Source organism: Callithrix jacchus, chromosome 4, assembly GCF_049354715.1.
Source record: "Callithrix jacchus isolate 240 chromosome 4, calJac240_pri, whole genome shotgun sequence".
Lineage (NCBI taxonomy): Eukaryota > Metazoa > Chordata > Mammalia > Primates > Cebidae > Callithrix > Callithrix jacchus.
Genome location: NC_133505.1, coordinates 68,794,729 through 68,810,719, shown reverse-complemented (window position 1 = coordinate 68,810,719; position 15,991 = coordinate 68,794,729). Strand labels below are relative to the sequence as shown.

The 15,991-nt window shown below is 36.2% G+C and overlaps 1 protein-coding gene across 2 annotated transcripts; it reads right to left on the bottom strand.

Moving 5' to 3' along the window:
* Positions 1-9,099: 9,099 nt before the first annotated feature.
* PTP4A1 (protein tyrosine phosphatase 4A1) lies at positions 9,100-15,925 on the bottom strand. Of its 2 annotated transcripts, none has more exons than XM_035296019.3 (5): positions 15,588-15,925; positions 13,946-14,038; positions 13,461-13,591; positions 13,149-13,223; positions 9,100-12,421 (listed from the first exon to the last, which is right to left on the bottom strand). In XM_035296019.3, exons 1-5 carry the CDS (start codon positions 15,690-15,692, stop codon positions 12,304-12,306), a joined length of 522 nt encoding a protein of 173 aa, XP_035151910.1. In that variant the 5' UTR covers positions 15,693-15,925; the 3' UTR covers positions 9,100-12,303. The 2 variants fall into 2 exon arrangements, with proteins under 2 accessions (XP_035151910.1, XP_078225599.1); XM_078369473.1 differs by having other exon boundaries at positions 9,100-12,417.
* Between the last annotated feature and the right edge of the window lie 66 nt (positions 15,926-15,991).

Genomic DNA, 15,991 nt, shown 5'->3' with positions numbered 1-15,991 from the left:
ATCCTGGTCAACATGGTGAAACCCCGTCTCTACTAAAAATACAAAAAATTAGCTGGGCATGGTGGCGCGTGCCTGTAGTCCCAGCTGCTCAGGAGGCTGAGGCAGGAGAATTGCCTGAACCCAGGAGGTGGAGGTTGCAGTGAGCCGAGATCGCGCCATTGCACTCCAGCCTGGGTAACAAGAGCGAAACTCCGTCTCAAAAAAAAAAAAAAAAAGAAGAAAGAAAGAAAGAACTCTTTCTTTGTGGGGCACCTAATTAATTTGCCTGATTTAAATAATTATATAGTTAATTGCATGATTGATATAATTAATCATGTGGTTGGGAAGATTGAGAGATAGTCAAAGGGTACAAATTAAAAAAAAAAAGAAAACATGTTTTTGAGATCTATTGCACAGAATGGTGACTATAGTTAACAGTAATGTATATTTCAAAATTGCTTAGAGGGCAGACTTTAAATATACCACAAAAAATAAAAAGTATGCGAGGTGATGGATTTAATTAGCTTAATTTAATCATTTTACAATACATAGATATATCCAAAACATCACATTGTACCCCACAAATATACATAATTATTTGTCAATTAAAAAATTTTTTTTAAATCCCTGCAGTTCTGAATTTCAGTTGGAAGTATCAGTATGATATTGTAACATTATCTTTTTTGTATTTTCATTATCATTAATCTTTTTTCCTTCCATCCTTCCCTTTCTCTCTCTCTCTCTCTCTCTCTCTCTCTCTCTCTCTCTCTCTCTCTATCTCTCTCTCTCCTTTCTTTCTTTGAGACAAGGTCTCACTCTGTCACCCAGGCTGGAGTGCAGTGGTGAGGATCTTGGCTCACTGCAACCTCCAACTGCTATGTTCAAGCAATTCTCTAGGCTCAGCTTCCCAGTAGCTGGGATTATAGGTGCACATAACCATGCTCAGCTAATCTTTGTATTTTTAGTAGAGACCGGGTTTCACCATGCTGGCCAGGCTGGTCTCAAACTCCTAACCTCAAGTGATCTGCCCACCTTGGCCTCTCAAATTGTTGGGATTTACAGGCATGAGCCATAGCACCTGGCCTCAGTATAGTTAATCTTATACTACAATTTAATTATCTTCATAATGCACTTACTTCTTTTCTTTTTTTTTTGAGACTCGGTCTCCCTCTATTGCCCAGGCTGTAGTGTAGTGGTGTGATCTCAGCTCACTGCAACCTCCACCTCCCAGGCTCAAGGTATTCTCTCACCTCAGCTTTCATAATAGCTAGGATTACAGGCACAGGCCACCACGCCCATCTGATTGTTGTATTTTTTGTGCAGGGGGTTTTGCCAGGTTGCCCAGGTTGGTCTTGAACTCCTGGTCTCAAGCCATCTGCCTGCATTGGCCTCCCAAAGTGCCAGGATTACAGGAGTGAGCCACCGTGCCTGGCCAATATGATGCACTTTAAACTCTGACTTCCTTTCTGCCACTTTTGCTTACTACATATTTTTTTCCTTATAATATTATAATATTCACCCTTAGGTGAAATCAGAATCATACATCATTCTTCACAGAAATTCAGACTTTTTCCCTGTTAAACAGTATTTTTTTTTTTAGTGATTTTTCTACTACCATGGTGAGGCGAGCCAGGTTAAATCAGAGGAGAATATTTAGTGGAATGTTCCAGAAAATTGTCTTATTTCTTATCTTCACTTTTGTGAATGGATACAGAATTGTGTTTATTTCATCACTTTCAGATTAACTTGCACAGAAAGGTCATTATGCTGTTCTCTAAAATGCAAATGGAATTTTTAAAAACAAATTTACTAAGATATAATTCACATATTGTATGATTCATCCATTTACAACTCAGTGTCTCTCAACAATATTCACAGAGTTATGTAACCACCACCACATTCAATATTAAAACATTTTCATCACCGCGAAAATAAATTCTGCATCCCTTAGCTATCACTGCCGCCCTCTTCCATGCCCCTTCACTTTCACCATTCCTAGGCAAATACCACCTACTTTTTGTGTCTCTAGATTTGCCTGTTGTGTACATTTCATACAAATAAAGTCATACAAAATGTAGTTTTTAAATGACTGGCTTCTTTTTTAAAAATTGTATTTTATGGGCTGAGCCTGGTGGCTCAGGCCTGTAAACACAGCACTTTGGGAGGCTGAGATGGGAGGATCCCCTGAGGTTAGGAGTTCAAGACCAGCCTGACCAATGTGGAGAAACCCCATCTCTACTACAAATATAAAATTAGCCTGTAATCCCAGCATATGCCTGTAATCCCAGCTACTTGGGAGGCTGAGGCAGGAGAATCACTTTAACTTGGGAGGTGGAGGTTGCGGTGAGCTGAGATCATGCTCTTTATTGCACTCCAGCCTGGGCAACAAAAGTGAAACTCCATCTTAAAAAAAAATTGTGTTTTATTTTATATTCAGAGGATTTGTGTGCATGATTGCTACATGGGTATATTGGTGGGTACTGGGCTTCTAGTTTACCCATTACCCAGTAGTGAACACTGTATCCAAAAGGTAATGTTTCAGCCCTTGCTCCTTTCCCACCCTCTTCTGGAGTCCTCAGTGTCTATCATTTCCATCTTTATGTCCATGAGTACCCATTGTTTAACTCCCACTTATAAGTGAGAACATGTAGTGTTTGGTTTTCTATTTATGAGTTAGTTCACTTATGATAATGACCTCCAGCTTCACCCATGTTGCTGCAAATGATATGATTTCATTCTTTTTTGTGGCTATGCTTTTTAAGTTTTTTTTTTTTTTCCCACTGAGAAGACCTGGAGATAATGACTGACCCAGTAAAAATAACACCCAGCACACAGACTGTGCTATAAATACCATTTCTAAATAGATGGAATTGATGCTTCTTAGGGGAATGGCTGATTCTAGATAAGGACCAGAAAATGTATATGATAAGGCTAAAACGTCATGTCATAACAAACAGCAAAGAAATTATCTATTCTGCTGGGATCAGATCAAAAACACTTGGTGCCTACTTGAAGAAGCTGCCACTGTTCAAAGGCAGGACAATTTGGCCACTAATATGAATGATGGATTAATCTGATAATATGGATTAATCTGAATAATCTGATTAATCCATTATTCATATTAGTGGTCAAAGAAGATCAAAACTGTCTCAAAAAAAAAAAAATTCCCAAAAAGGAGCTACTTAGCATTTGTTACAAATGCTGGGAACTGATTACAACACATATTGTCAGCAGTTCAAAACTTACTAGTCCTAGTTTTGCCTGCATTGTACAGTCATAAAAGATAAAATTTTCTAGAAATAAAAAAAGTAAGTAAGAAAAGCAGTTTTCATTGACTGTGTTGTCAAGATGGCTAGCCCTAACTCATGATAACCTTTTTTCATCCATCAAGATGAGGTAGAATTAGTGGGCAGAATCATTTCTCAAATAGAAATTTTTGGTAAATTTTAGATCTTCCACAAGGAACAACCTGATTTATATGTGCAGCCAGTCCAGCAAATTAATGCCAATATTCATGCTTGGAAGTTCATCCTTTCAAGTTTTTACTTTTTGAGCTGCATTTCTATGATGGATTTGAATATTTAGATGCACCAATGAGCACTATTAAACATGGCTGTATTTACTTTTTTACACAGCATATTTAACTGGCATAACTACAATTGTTATTTAATTAATGTCTAAACATTTGCTTTCTTTTTCTTTTCTTCTTTTTTTTTCAAGATGGAGTTTTGCTCTTCTTGCCCAGCCTGCAGTGCAATGATGCAGCCTTGGCTCACTGTAACCCCTGCCTCCCGGGTTTAAGCAATTCTCTTGCCTCAGCCTCCCAAGTAGCTGGAATTACAGTCGCACACCACCACGCCTGGCTACTTTTTGTATTTTTAGTAGAGATGGGGTTTTACCATGTCGGCCAGGCTGGTCTTGAACTCCTGACTTCAGCTGATCCACCTGCCTCAGCCTCCCAAACTGCTGGGATTACAGGCATGAGCCAGTAAAATACATGCCCAGTCAGTATTTGCTTTCTTTAAATCTGGGTTTTAATAGCAACCAGCTGATAGCTAGCTACCAATGAAAATTATTTGAATATACTTTTGCAGCAGGGGTATTTTAATATATTTCTTTTGTAATCCAGAACCTTTAGGGAGAAGTTGTTTTGATTTAGATTAGTTGTTTTTATTATACTATAGCCAGTAATTCATGTTTAAATTTCCACCTGGTAGTCTAAGTTCCATGAAGGTAAGGACCATGTTTGTCTTCATCACTTTGTTTTCATTGCCTGATACATAGGATGTAACGTTTATGCAGTGAGTGTCTATGGAATAAATGCATGAATTCTGGGTTCTCAAGTTGAAGAACTGCATAGTTCCCTAAAGACTGGAATTTTAAAATCCTAACATGATAAAAGTTAAGTCATATATATCAAATACTAACTAGTAAAAACAGAACAAACTTTTATAGAGCTGTTTTCTTAGCATACCGTCTGATTTTCTTATAATTGCATTCAAGTTAGGGGGAATACCATGGTAGAGATTTTTCTGAAACAGTTTTCTTGCAAGGAAACAGATATTTAGATACAGTATGTTGAAACTGGGGGCAGGCCTGGTTGCAGGTATTATCACGTTACAGATTTTGTGTTATTATGATAATTAAAGAAACCAGCTATTGAGTTATTTCTCTCAGGCTGGATTCTTCATTGACAAGAAATGGAAGTTACTAGTGAAGTTCTGTGGCATCATCTCCACAACACTATTTGTTGGCCTCTAGTGTGGGCAGGTCTCTTAACAAACAGGTAACTGAGTAAAAGAATTATAATGGATCACACCTACCTAAGTTGTATTTGATCTAGTTGAACTCTGTTACTTACTCCTTCAATCTAGGGGCTTTTAGCTGCCTATTCATTGTTTTGAGTTCCTATGTTAATGAAGCTGTAGTGAAAGGCCGCTTGTAAAATAGGTCTTTATTTTAGCATTAGTAGTGTCCAGTACATCCAAACCTATTTATTGGTCTTCTTATTGCCAATGAATGTAGCCAATAACACAAGGTAAACAAATGAAACTGGAATTTAAGTTGCTGAATTTTATGAAGTTTTGAAAGTTGTCAGAATCAAAATGCAATCATTAATGTTAAAAACAACAACAACAACAAAAAACTCTAGAGCCAGGAAAGGCCATGAAAAGAGGGTTCTCATGCTTGTTTGCTTGATAATAAAGACTATCACAAAGGTTCTCCAAAAATCAACCTTGCGCAAAGGCCATTGTAACCTTATACAACAAATTCTTTCGCAAGGACATCTGCTCAGCAGCTGCCTATCTAACCCTGGACTGCTGTCACCCTTGTTTTTGATCTTTGTTGCCAAGGATAATTATTTGAAAACAATGATGTCGTCCTCATTCTTTTCTTAAAAACCTTTATATTCCTTTACCTTCCTGAATATGAGTAAACTATGATTATGCACATTGTTTACTCTGGCGTGAATAATTCCACTGCAATGCCCTATACCTAAATAAATATCTTTTCTTTTAGAGAGCCTCTCTCGGTTATTTAAGCTGACAAAGTCAGTGAAAGTGATGCTTGAGAACTGCTCAAATAACAACAAAAGTTATTGTCGAATAAGAATCTGGCAGAGTTAAGTCAACTGAAAATTAAAAAGAGGGAAATTTATATGGATGTGTATAGTGCTTCAAGACAAAATTATGTAAATAATAACTGGCTAAGCCTGGCCTTTGGAAAAATTGAAGTCCTGAAAGATTTTTGCAAAAATTATCAAACCTGTGATCACATTCTTCAAGTCAGAAGTGAAATGAACATTATGCTGTCTCTTCCCCAAAAATCAACACCTGTAACTAAAGAAGGTCACAAGGGCAATTCTTTTTATTATTTCATTATAAAATCTTTATTTTTTTCATGACTGAAAAGTAATGGCCAGGTGCAGAGACTCAGGCCTGTAATCCCAGCACTTTGAGAGGCCAAGGCAGGCAGATCAGGAGTTCAAGACCAGCCTGGCCAACATGGTGAAAACTCGTTTCTACTAAAAAACACAAAAATTAGCTGGACATGGTTGCGCACACCTGTAGTCCCAGCTACTAAGGAGGCTGAGGCAGGAGAACTACTTGAACCCGGGAGGCAGATATTTCAGTGAGCTGAGATAGCCTGCCACTGCACTTCAGTCTGGGCGACAGAGTGAGACTTCATCTCAAGCAAATAAATAAAAAAATAAAATAAAATACACTTGAGTCATTAAATTGAAATTGAATGAATGAGCTGTTTCATATTACTGTAGATACCTCCATTTTATTATCACTTCCAAAAAATGTATGTATTGCCACTTCTAAAAAACAAAATGTGTCAGTTTGGAAATCTTAAAAAATGAATAATGTCAACTTTTCCCAGTGTATTCTGCAGATCACTAATCTCAAGCAGTCATCTGTGAAAAAAAGGCATCTGCAGTGGTACAGGATGTTATCTGTTTCCCACACCCTGTTCTCTGTTCTGCTCTGTTTCCAAAAGGTTGATCTGTATAGACTGCAGGTCCCTTTGCCTTCTGCCTGGAGAGAGGGAACAGGGAGACTAGTAGGATATCAAAGGGGTTGCAGAAATGAGGCTGAATATTTCTTGGTGTTTTATTGGCCTCCACCTGAATTGCTGTTAGTTGGCTGTATCTTCCAACTAAGGTCACAGCTGCTTTGAGGAAGTCCTATCCATTTAGCTCTTCTCTTCAGTTCCAGTAACTGGTCCCCCTGCCTTGCCTCTTTAGACTGAGAGGCGGCAACAGCATCGCAACATCTCAGTTGGCTTCCCTTTATTAAATGCTTCTTTTGCCAGGAGCAGTGGCCCATGCCTGTAATCCCAGCACTTAGGGAGGCTGAGACTATGGGGTTTTCTAGATATAGGATCATGTCATCTGCAAAGAGAGACAGTTTGATTTTCTTTCTATTTGAATAGGTGTTATTTCTTCTCTTGCCTGTTTGCCCTGGCCAGAACTTCCAATACTATGTTGAATAGGAGTGGTGAGAGAGGGCATCCTTGTCTTGTGCTTGTTTTCAAGGGGAATGCTTCTGGATTTGCCCATTCAGTATGATATTGAAATAAATGGTTCTTACTATTTTGTGCTATGTTCCATCAGTACCTAGTTTATTGAGAGTTTTTAAACATGATGGGATATTGAATTTTATCCAAGGCCCTTTCTGCATCTTTTGAGATAATCATGTGATTTTTGTTTAGTTGTTTTTATATGATGCATTATAATACGTTTATTGATTTGCATATGTTAAACCAGCTTTGCATCCCAGAGATAAAACCAACTAGATCGTGGAGGATAAACTAAACTTTTTGATGTGCTGCTGGATTCAGTTTGCTAGTATTTTTTTGAGGATTTTTGCATCAATGCTCATCAGGAATAGCGGCCTGAAGTATTTTGTTCTTGTATCTCTAGTAAATGCTTCTTAACCACTGTGAGTGAGCAGTCTGTTTTCTTCTAAGACACTGACTTATGCAATGGCTAAATACAATATTCTTCTCTTGGAAAGATTAAAAATTGACACCAGCATATTAAAGGTTCTAATATTGCAATAAATAATGTCTAAGGTTAGCCCATTTCTCTAACATACCTAAGACCGTCCCTTGAAAACATTTGATTATAAAATTCCTTGCCTTAAAAACCACAAAACCAAACTTGGCCGAGTGCAGTGGCTCACTCCTGTAATTCTAGCACTTTGGGAGGCCGAGGCAGGCGGATCACTTGAGCTCAGGAGTTTGAGGTCAGCCTGGGCAACATGGCAAAACCCTGTTTCTACTTAAAAATACAAAAGTTAGCCAGGTGTGGTGGTGCATGCTTGTAGTCCCAGCTACTCAGGAAGCTGAGGTAGAAGAATCACTTGAACCCAGAAGGTTGAGGCTGCAGTGAGCCAAGATTGTACCACTGCACTCAAACCTGGGTGCCAAGTGAGACCCTGTCTCAAAAAAAAAAAAAAAAAAAAAAAAGGAAATGCAGCTAGCACTAAACACACACACACACACACACACACGATAACTATGGGCAATCATTATAAGCATCTAATTGTTCTGTGCAATGTGTGAAATATTGATGTCCTTATCTATAAGCTTAAAGCTGTTAGTCATAGCATTGACTTTTCCCGAATGGCCGTACTTTTTATATTGTATAGTTTTTATGATTCACATTTTCTCTTGGTATCAGGCTTACAAGTGTATCTTAATTGCTACCCTCATGCTTCTCAACTTGGGTGCCTGAACTTCCTAACATCTATTTTGGCTGCCTGGAAACTTTAACCTTTTATGTATGGCATTTCAGTTGTGTAGAAGTTGCTATGGATGTACTCTCCTAAATCCTCAGGTGGAAGTGATTAATTCTATGTAGTTCTGGCTCTTCAGCACATGATAAAACTGCTCTGAGTACAAGTGACATGTATGCTTTCTTAGTCAAGCATTTAATCACCAAGTGAGACACTAAATCTCTTTTTGCCTTGTGTCACGGCTAGCACCGTTCCAAAGAGTAGATGCTCCATTAGCTTGGGCCCTTATGATGGACATAAATCTTAAGAAATAATTCTTAAAACTGTCTTTCGTTACTGAGACTTCAGGATTGTTTGTTCCTGCAGCATAATTTAGCCTATTCTGATTTACTTCAAATAAAGGTTCTTCTGCAAAGGTAGAAAAAGGGCTCAATTTAAATGAGTTCAAAACTCAGAATTGCTTTAATTAGTTATGTAAAAGTCCTGTATATTTATTTACATAACTGTGTGGTGTAGTGGACAGGCTCAAACACAGGTTTGAATCCCTGACTTCTACCACTTATTAGCTAGGAGGCTCAAATCCCTTACTATAAAATTGGGACAAGACTGTCGGAAGGGAATTAAATTATAAAAATTACCTGACAATAAAATGATTAATAAATGGTAGCTATCAATTTATTGTTACTTTGCAGAAAGTACATTAACTGGCTTCTCTGGCAATATACATAATTATAAAATCACCATCAATCCTTTCATTCATACCTTAACATATATAACTGGTTTAATTCATTGAAGGCAAATATAAATTTTCCCCTACTTTCCTTCCAACCACGTAGGCTGGTTACCCCCAAATGTAATTGAGAAACATTAAATGTCACTTTTAAACCAGTCTTTAATTTTCAATTCAGGTGTGAGGCACATATATACACACAAACATATTAATTTAAGGAAGCAAGAATGTAGAATATAAACATGTAAGGTAGACACTACTTCATGTATTTTGTTTAAAAGTTACTTTGAAATAACTTCATTGTTTACATGTAAAAGAAAAATATCCTTCATTTATACTTCCACTTCCTTTTGAAGTATTCTCAAATTATATTTCCTGAACTCTAATAGAAAACATTCTCTCTTAGTCATGGCAAGGGGTGGGGTACTCATGGGTGACCAAAATCTGGTGACACCATCTTTCATGTTCTCTGACATACTCTTAAATGCCCAGCAAACAGTAAATACTGACCAGATGATGATAACATGTAAAAAATAGATTTCTAGAGATTGAGATTCTTTAGCTAAGTTGAGGGACCACATCATTTTGAAGCACTCCAGAAGGGGGATGTGATTAAATGTGACTGCATGCCTGGGCTGGCTGCTTCTAGGTATGAAGCTGTGTTAAGGCATGGGAATAGGAGAGCAATGCCCTAGGGAAAGGAGGGCACCAGGGGAAACAATGGTTGCAGTGCACTGCAGAATGACCAACTCCACCTATTTCTAGAGTTTTCCTTCAACTGAAAAGAGATGGCATTTTCTTATGATTCAGTAACTGCATTACTTACATCAGCAACATTATGGTTTCTATAGACAAGCCTAGGCAACTAGTATCTATTTACATCATCCCATTAAGGGTATCCAAACCCAACTAACCAAATTTTGGACACCATCAGATAATTTCTTGCATTCAAGACTTAACTCATAACTCTGAATTCTTACTAGATATAAGGAATCTAAGATATATTATAGGCATTCCTATAATTAGCCATATTTACAAGATACAAAATATTTGGATAAAAAGCAAATTTCATCACATTGTATATTGTACAGATAAGGTTTATAAAGTAAATTTATTTTTAGCACCATATATACAATCCAACACTGCAAATTAATTTCTTTTCAAACTCAAAAGGTATTTTTCATTAATCATGATAGTACATCCTCTCTCTCAATAAACACAAATGCTGTTTTATGGGCTGTGTGGTAATAGTTTAACATTTAATAATTGGTTATATAAAATTATGTTCTCATCAAGACTAGGCTGTATTTCCTTAAAAAAACAGCTCAAGCTAACCAATAGCCAAAAATTTGTGATTATTATCACAAATAATCCAAGATTTAAATAACCATGGGTCTCCAGAGGCCCCCGTTCTTCCCTTTGCCCTCTCTAAATTTCAGGAATAAAATATATTAGGTGTTTAAATGGTATGAAGAGATGGCATTAGAAACACAAGGTGGAGTGCCACTTTTTACTTGAACTTTGAATCCTTTACATTTCTAACTGCTATTGAAAAAACATTAGACAAAGACATCTACCACTTTTAGATTAACATGAACTATCAAAGGAATTATTTTAGAACATTAAAGGAAACTTAACATTAAGCCTTCAATGTGCCAAATACTAATGTTTAAACTAATTTCAAAATCAATAAAATTATGTAATTATTAATTTGCAAAGGAGAAAACTGAGGCTCAGAAGTTGCACAAAACCATTAATTAGTGGAATTGAGCTTTAGAAATCTAGGCTGTCCTCTACTACACATGATTTCTCCTCAGTACACAATAAACTGGTTCAAAATTATCTAGATCTTTAAAACGTAATGGAAAGTGCTTTTAGTATTAAACCGTTTTCATGAATGATGCTAACAAATTTTGTCTAAAAGCTTACTAAAATGCTGACTTCATTTATAATCCTTCATTTGTAAAAAGATGAGGACACACTTTACATCAAATGGCATTAAGTGAAGTGCAATTCATTTTGTTTTCTACAAAACAAGTTAATTTTAAGCAAAACAATCTCAATGATGATAAATGCATTTCATTATTTATTTAGATGTTTAAGCTCTCGCACTAAGTTTTTACAAGCTGGTGAACACTGACAAATTATTTCTCCCACAGAACTATAACCACACATCCCCAGACAGTATAAATACATGGTTGAACTAACATTAATACACATCACCATTTTATCAATTACATAATAAAACAAATTATCAAGTATCCAAATATTAAGTTACACAGCTCAAAAGGCATATAAAATATTAGATGTCTGCTCAATTCATTAGCAGAAACCTAGTTCTGTTTTTGCAAGAGAGGCTTGGAAGGAAAAAAAATAATCACACTTTCAAACAAAAATAAGTTGGTAAACAACTTCTGATAAGTATGGAAAAAAAATTACGAGAATTTCAGGAAGTTTATGATTACAATAACAAAGCATCTCTACCTTTTAAAAAAATATTTTACTAAATTAAAGAGCATATTCTACATGTTCTGCACAAGACAAAGGCAACATTTTGCTAAAAATAATTAACAGCCCCCTCCCATTCTGTCTCAGGCCCTCCCTGTTAAGTTGCACCTCAGAGTGCAAACATTAAATTAACTGTAAGGCTTTTTTGTCTGAAGACATTAAAGACATGTGCTTCTGTACAATGTAGATTTTAAAAATGGAGGTTTTTTTATAACAGCACAAAGTGAGATTTATAGAAACACATTAAATAATCACTGTAAGACTTGGTTAAAAAAAAAAAAAATCAATGGTTAAGCAAACCTGATGTATACTGGTAAGAATGTGGGAGATGTAAACATAAAGCAGGCAGGCAAATAACCATGTAGGCCCTACTTTCAATGTCTGAAATGATTGCAGGAATAAACCACATAAGGTCTAGAGTGTTCATAGTTCCTGGGATTTAGTTCTGTATGGTACTAAAAATACGTTAAGTATTGTGCTGGGTATTTTGGCACCTAAATCTTCCTACATATGTATTGATAAGATTCTGGCATGGGAATAGATTGAAACAAGTCGTAATTCAATACTACATGATTTTGGGAATGGTCAATTGGTACAAATGACAGACACATTTTATATGCTGACAACAAGAATCTTTTGCCAAGTGTCCAAATAGGTTGACTGTAACCCAAACACAGAGGTTGCCAAATCTGTCTAGCTTGTAGCCTGGTAAAAATGCCTTTCAATACTCCTGTGGAAGCTTCATTAGACTTACTCACTAAGCCAACATGTTGGCTAATATGTATAACAAATTAGGTTGTATCTCAGATTCCACTTTCAATAGCGTTAGGCACCCCAGTTTTATTGAATGCAACAGTTGTTTCTATGACCGTTGGAATCTTTGAAGCGCAGCCGCATTTTAGGACGATACTTCTCCAAATACAAAAGTTGCTTGCTGTTAAAAGCTCCACGCCGCTTTCTGGGAGGAGAAAAAAATGGAAACAATTACAACAAAAGCCCCCTACAGTAATATTTAGTGTCTATGAACAACTATCACTTCTCTTGTGGCAATTTATCTTTTAATTAATTAGGCTGTGACCTGATACAGAAAGGAAGATGAACAGGCACATCAGTGCAAACAGAAAAATCATACAAAGTTAATTTTCTGTATCTTCTTTTGAGTACTGGTTACAATAGCCACAAATCCATTTATACGTAAGCCCAAGATAAGACAAAACTAATTTATAGTGATGAAGTCAGAAGTTGCCTCTGGTGGCAGGGAAGATGACTACAAAAGCCACAAAGGAATTTTCTAGAGCACTCAAAATATTCTATGCATTGTATTAGATGGTTAATTTTGCTGTTATTGTCAACTGGTCTCCTTTGGAGACCTGTGCATTTTATTGTTTCTTACTTAAACCTCAATAAAAATGCAAACTAATAAGCAACTTATTCAATAAAGTATTTAAAGCAAAACAGTAATTCAAAGAATCTTGCTGGATTAGAATCTTAGTAATGTGCGCATCTGCATGAAATGCAAAAAAGAATGTAAGATCTTGATATCCTGGTTTTAATCCTATCTCAAAAAATAACCATAATGATTAGATGGACTATTACTATTACATAATTAGAGGCTATTACTTAAACTCACTGACATTCAACAAGGATATGAAAGAGTGCAAATGAAAAGATAATCCATTACTTACTGTCTTATGAATTGTACTGCATCTTCATACTTCATTCCGCCTTCAATTAATGCTAGGGCAACAAGTACTGGGGCTCTGGTAAGGTAAGAATTTTGATAAATAGTTTTTTCAAAACCAAATCCTGGCAAACTTTTATCTCCAAACATTCCCCAACCCAGAAGTATCATTATCTACCACCCTTCCTATTTAAGTAATTGATACTCATAACAAATGCTGACTTTATAGTAAAAAATTAGAAGATTTTTTCAAGTTTCAGTATTTTTTATATCAACCCACATTTTTACCTAGAATCAAACTAATAAATTCATTTACCTCCCAAGGCCTGCAACGCAATGAACAGCAATACAACAACCGGGTTCCTCACGAAACTTGATTTTTACAAGACTTAACCAGTCATCAACAATCTGGTTGGATGGTGGTGCCCCATCATCAAAAGGCCAATCCTAAGTCAAAAGAATAAACATTTTAGATCATTAAATAAATACTGTAGTAATAATTCTAAATTTCTAACATCCAAATGTTTTCAAAAGCATTCTCATTTTAATGTATAATCACATCTTATTAAACCTTTGTCCACCAAATGTGACTAAATGCTCAATCTTTACAAAAATGTTTCACAACTTCAAATCCTTGCTTAGCTTTTCACCTTTATTTATAAATTAAGACACTGCATAATAATTAAATTTCTTTTAGCTTCTTGAAGTCTATTTATGACTTAAATATTTATTTAAATTTACTAATTAAATAAACTTTTGTAACATAGCACCACAAACACATAGGAACTGTTAAATACTTACGAGAACACGGATACCTTCTTTCTCCACAAGAGTAGTGTCATAAGTTGCTTCACATACTCTTACTATTGTGGTAACTCCATACTTCTTAAGTTCCTGGATAAATACATTAAAAAAATCTTAATGAAGTCTTTATAACCACATCACATTATACAACATGTTCTATTCTGATCATCTCTGATCATTAAGTATGGTGGTGAACAGAAATCGTTTAAAGAATGATATGTTTAACACAGAAGCAAATTTTGTTTTAAATGACAATACTAGTTCTTTATAGTCATGGTAACACCGGACAGACTGGGATGAAACATTAACTAAAAGGGGCTAGCAGCAACGCAGAGAAAGGTAAATATAACTAAAGGAATCATTTATAAACTAATCAAGTAGTCTGATCTGACTCAATTATACTCATTCCTTAAACTTTTACCCATTTGAAGTACATAAAATGAAGCCTTAAAAGTGTAGTCTAGAATCCTGCCGGGCGAGGTGGTGGCTCATGCCTGTAATCCCAGCACTTTGGGAGGACGAGATGGGCGGATCACCTGAGATCAGCGGTTCCAGACCAGCCTGACCAACATGGAGAAACCACGTCTCTTTAATTAAAAAAAAAAAAAAAATTCTAGAATCCTGAAAATACAGTTAAAAAGCCCACATACCACTTAAAACTACAAGCTTCAAAACGCATTATTGCTGATTACTACCTTTTTAAAACTACTAATTATTACTACTTATAACTCTCCTGACATTTCTAATATATGTATGTGATAATCAAAAATGAAAACACCATTATAGTATTTCCCGGCCTGGGCTCAGTGGGGTGGCTCACATCTGTAATCCCAGCACTTTGGAAGGCTGAGGCTGGCAGATCACTTGAGGTCAGGAGTTCAAGACCAGCCTGGCCAACATAGTGAAACCCTGTCTCTACTAAAAATACAAAAACTACCCAGACATGGTGGTAAGCCTGTAGTCCCAGCTACTCGGGAGGCTGAGGCTGGAGAATCACTTGAATCAGAAAGCAGAGGTTGCAGTGAGCTAACACCACTGCACTCCAGCCTGGCAAAGTATTTCCCTATGTTCTGAGAGGCCTATTGGCTGTTTTTGCTGTTTCTTAACAACTGTTGATATTTAGAAAATAAAATATGTACACATCTGGGTATATTATTCAGCATTCCGTTCCTTTCTACTAGTAAAAAGAGGTAGGTAGAGGGTTTGGCTTCATAGCTACCATTAGGAGGGAACAGAATTAGTAGTTGAAAATTGGATTCTAAGCATCAAATGGGGTCCGAGAAAAATCAAGTTTGGTTTTATAGCATTTGTCATTAGGTTAAGCAGATATATTTTTAAAAATCCATAAATGGCAGTCTTTCCCATGTAAATTTCTTACAAGCTAAGTGAGAGCTCTACTGTTTTGCTGTCCACCTATCAATTTAAGCAACATAGTTCGGATGCATGAACTATTAACTCAAGCACACGCCCTTCTCAAAATGTATAAATATACCTATAACCTACAGAAGATACTGGTATTTATTTCTGGGAACTGTAATTGTAGCTACACCATTTCATATTCCAAAGTAGTATTTATTTTGTTAGCTATAAGCTACTATATTGCAATCAGCATAAGATATTAAAATGTATCAAATCTTACCTCTATAAATTTGTTTAAGGTCGCATTGGTTGGATTGTGTGTAATAAGAAATCTCATGTTCTTGTAGGTGACTTCCACGGGGGCTGGGCGGTTCATTCGAGCCATGTTAATTTAGTTAAAAAACACTCAATAGGGTTATGAAATAATTTAAAAAACTGAATACGGAAATGATGCAAAGAAACTGAAGTCTACTTCAATATACTCCACTTGAAATTCTCAGTGCTTTGAGTATGAAGTTGTTAAGTAATGATAAATGAAATGAACCTCCTAACAAGAAGCAGCAATTCTTCAATCCAGTAATACTGAGGCAACAGAAAAGAAGTGCACTGAGGTTTACCCCATCCAGGTCAGAACTCTTGTAAAATGCTCTGTGGATTTCAATTAAACACTTCTGTGTCCAGGAT

Coding starts and splice junctions, on each gene's coding strand:
- PTP4A1 (XM_078369473.1), bottom strand. CDS start 15,692: ATGGCTCGAATGAACCGCCCAGCCCCCGTGGAAGTCACCTACAAGAAC. Junction 13,592..13,945: donor AAGAAGGTATCCGTGTTCTC/GTAAGTATTTAA, acceptor CTTTTGACTTAG/GATTGGCCTTTTGATGATGG. Junction 13,224..13,460: donor TGCGTTGCAGGCCTTGGGAG/GTAAATGAATTT, acceptor TTACCTTACCAG/AGCCCCAGTACTTGTTGCCC.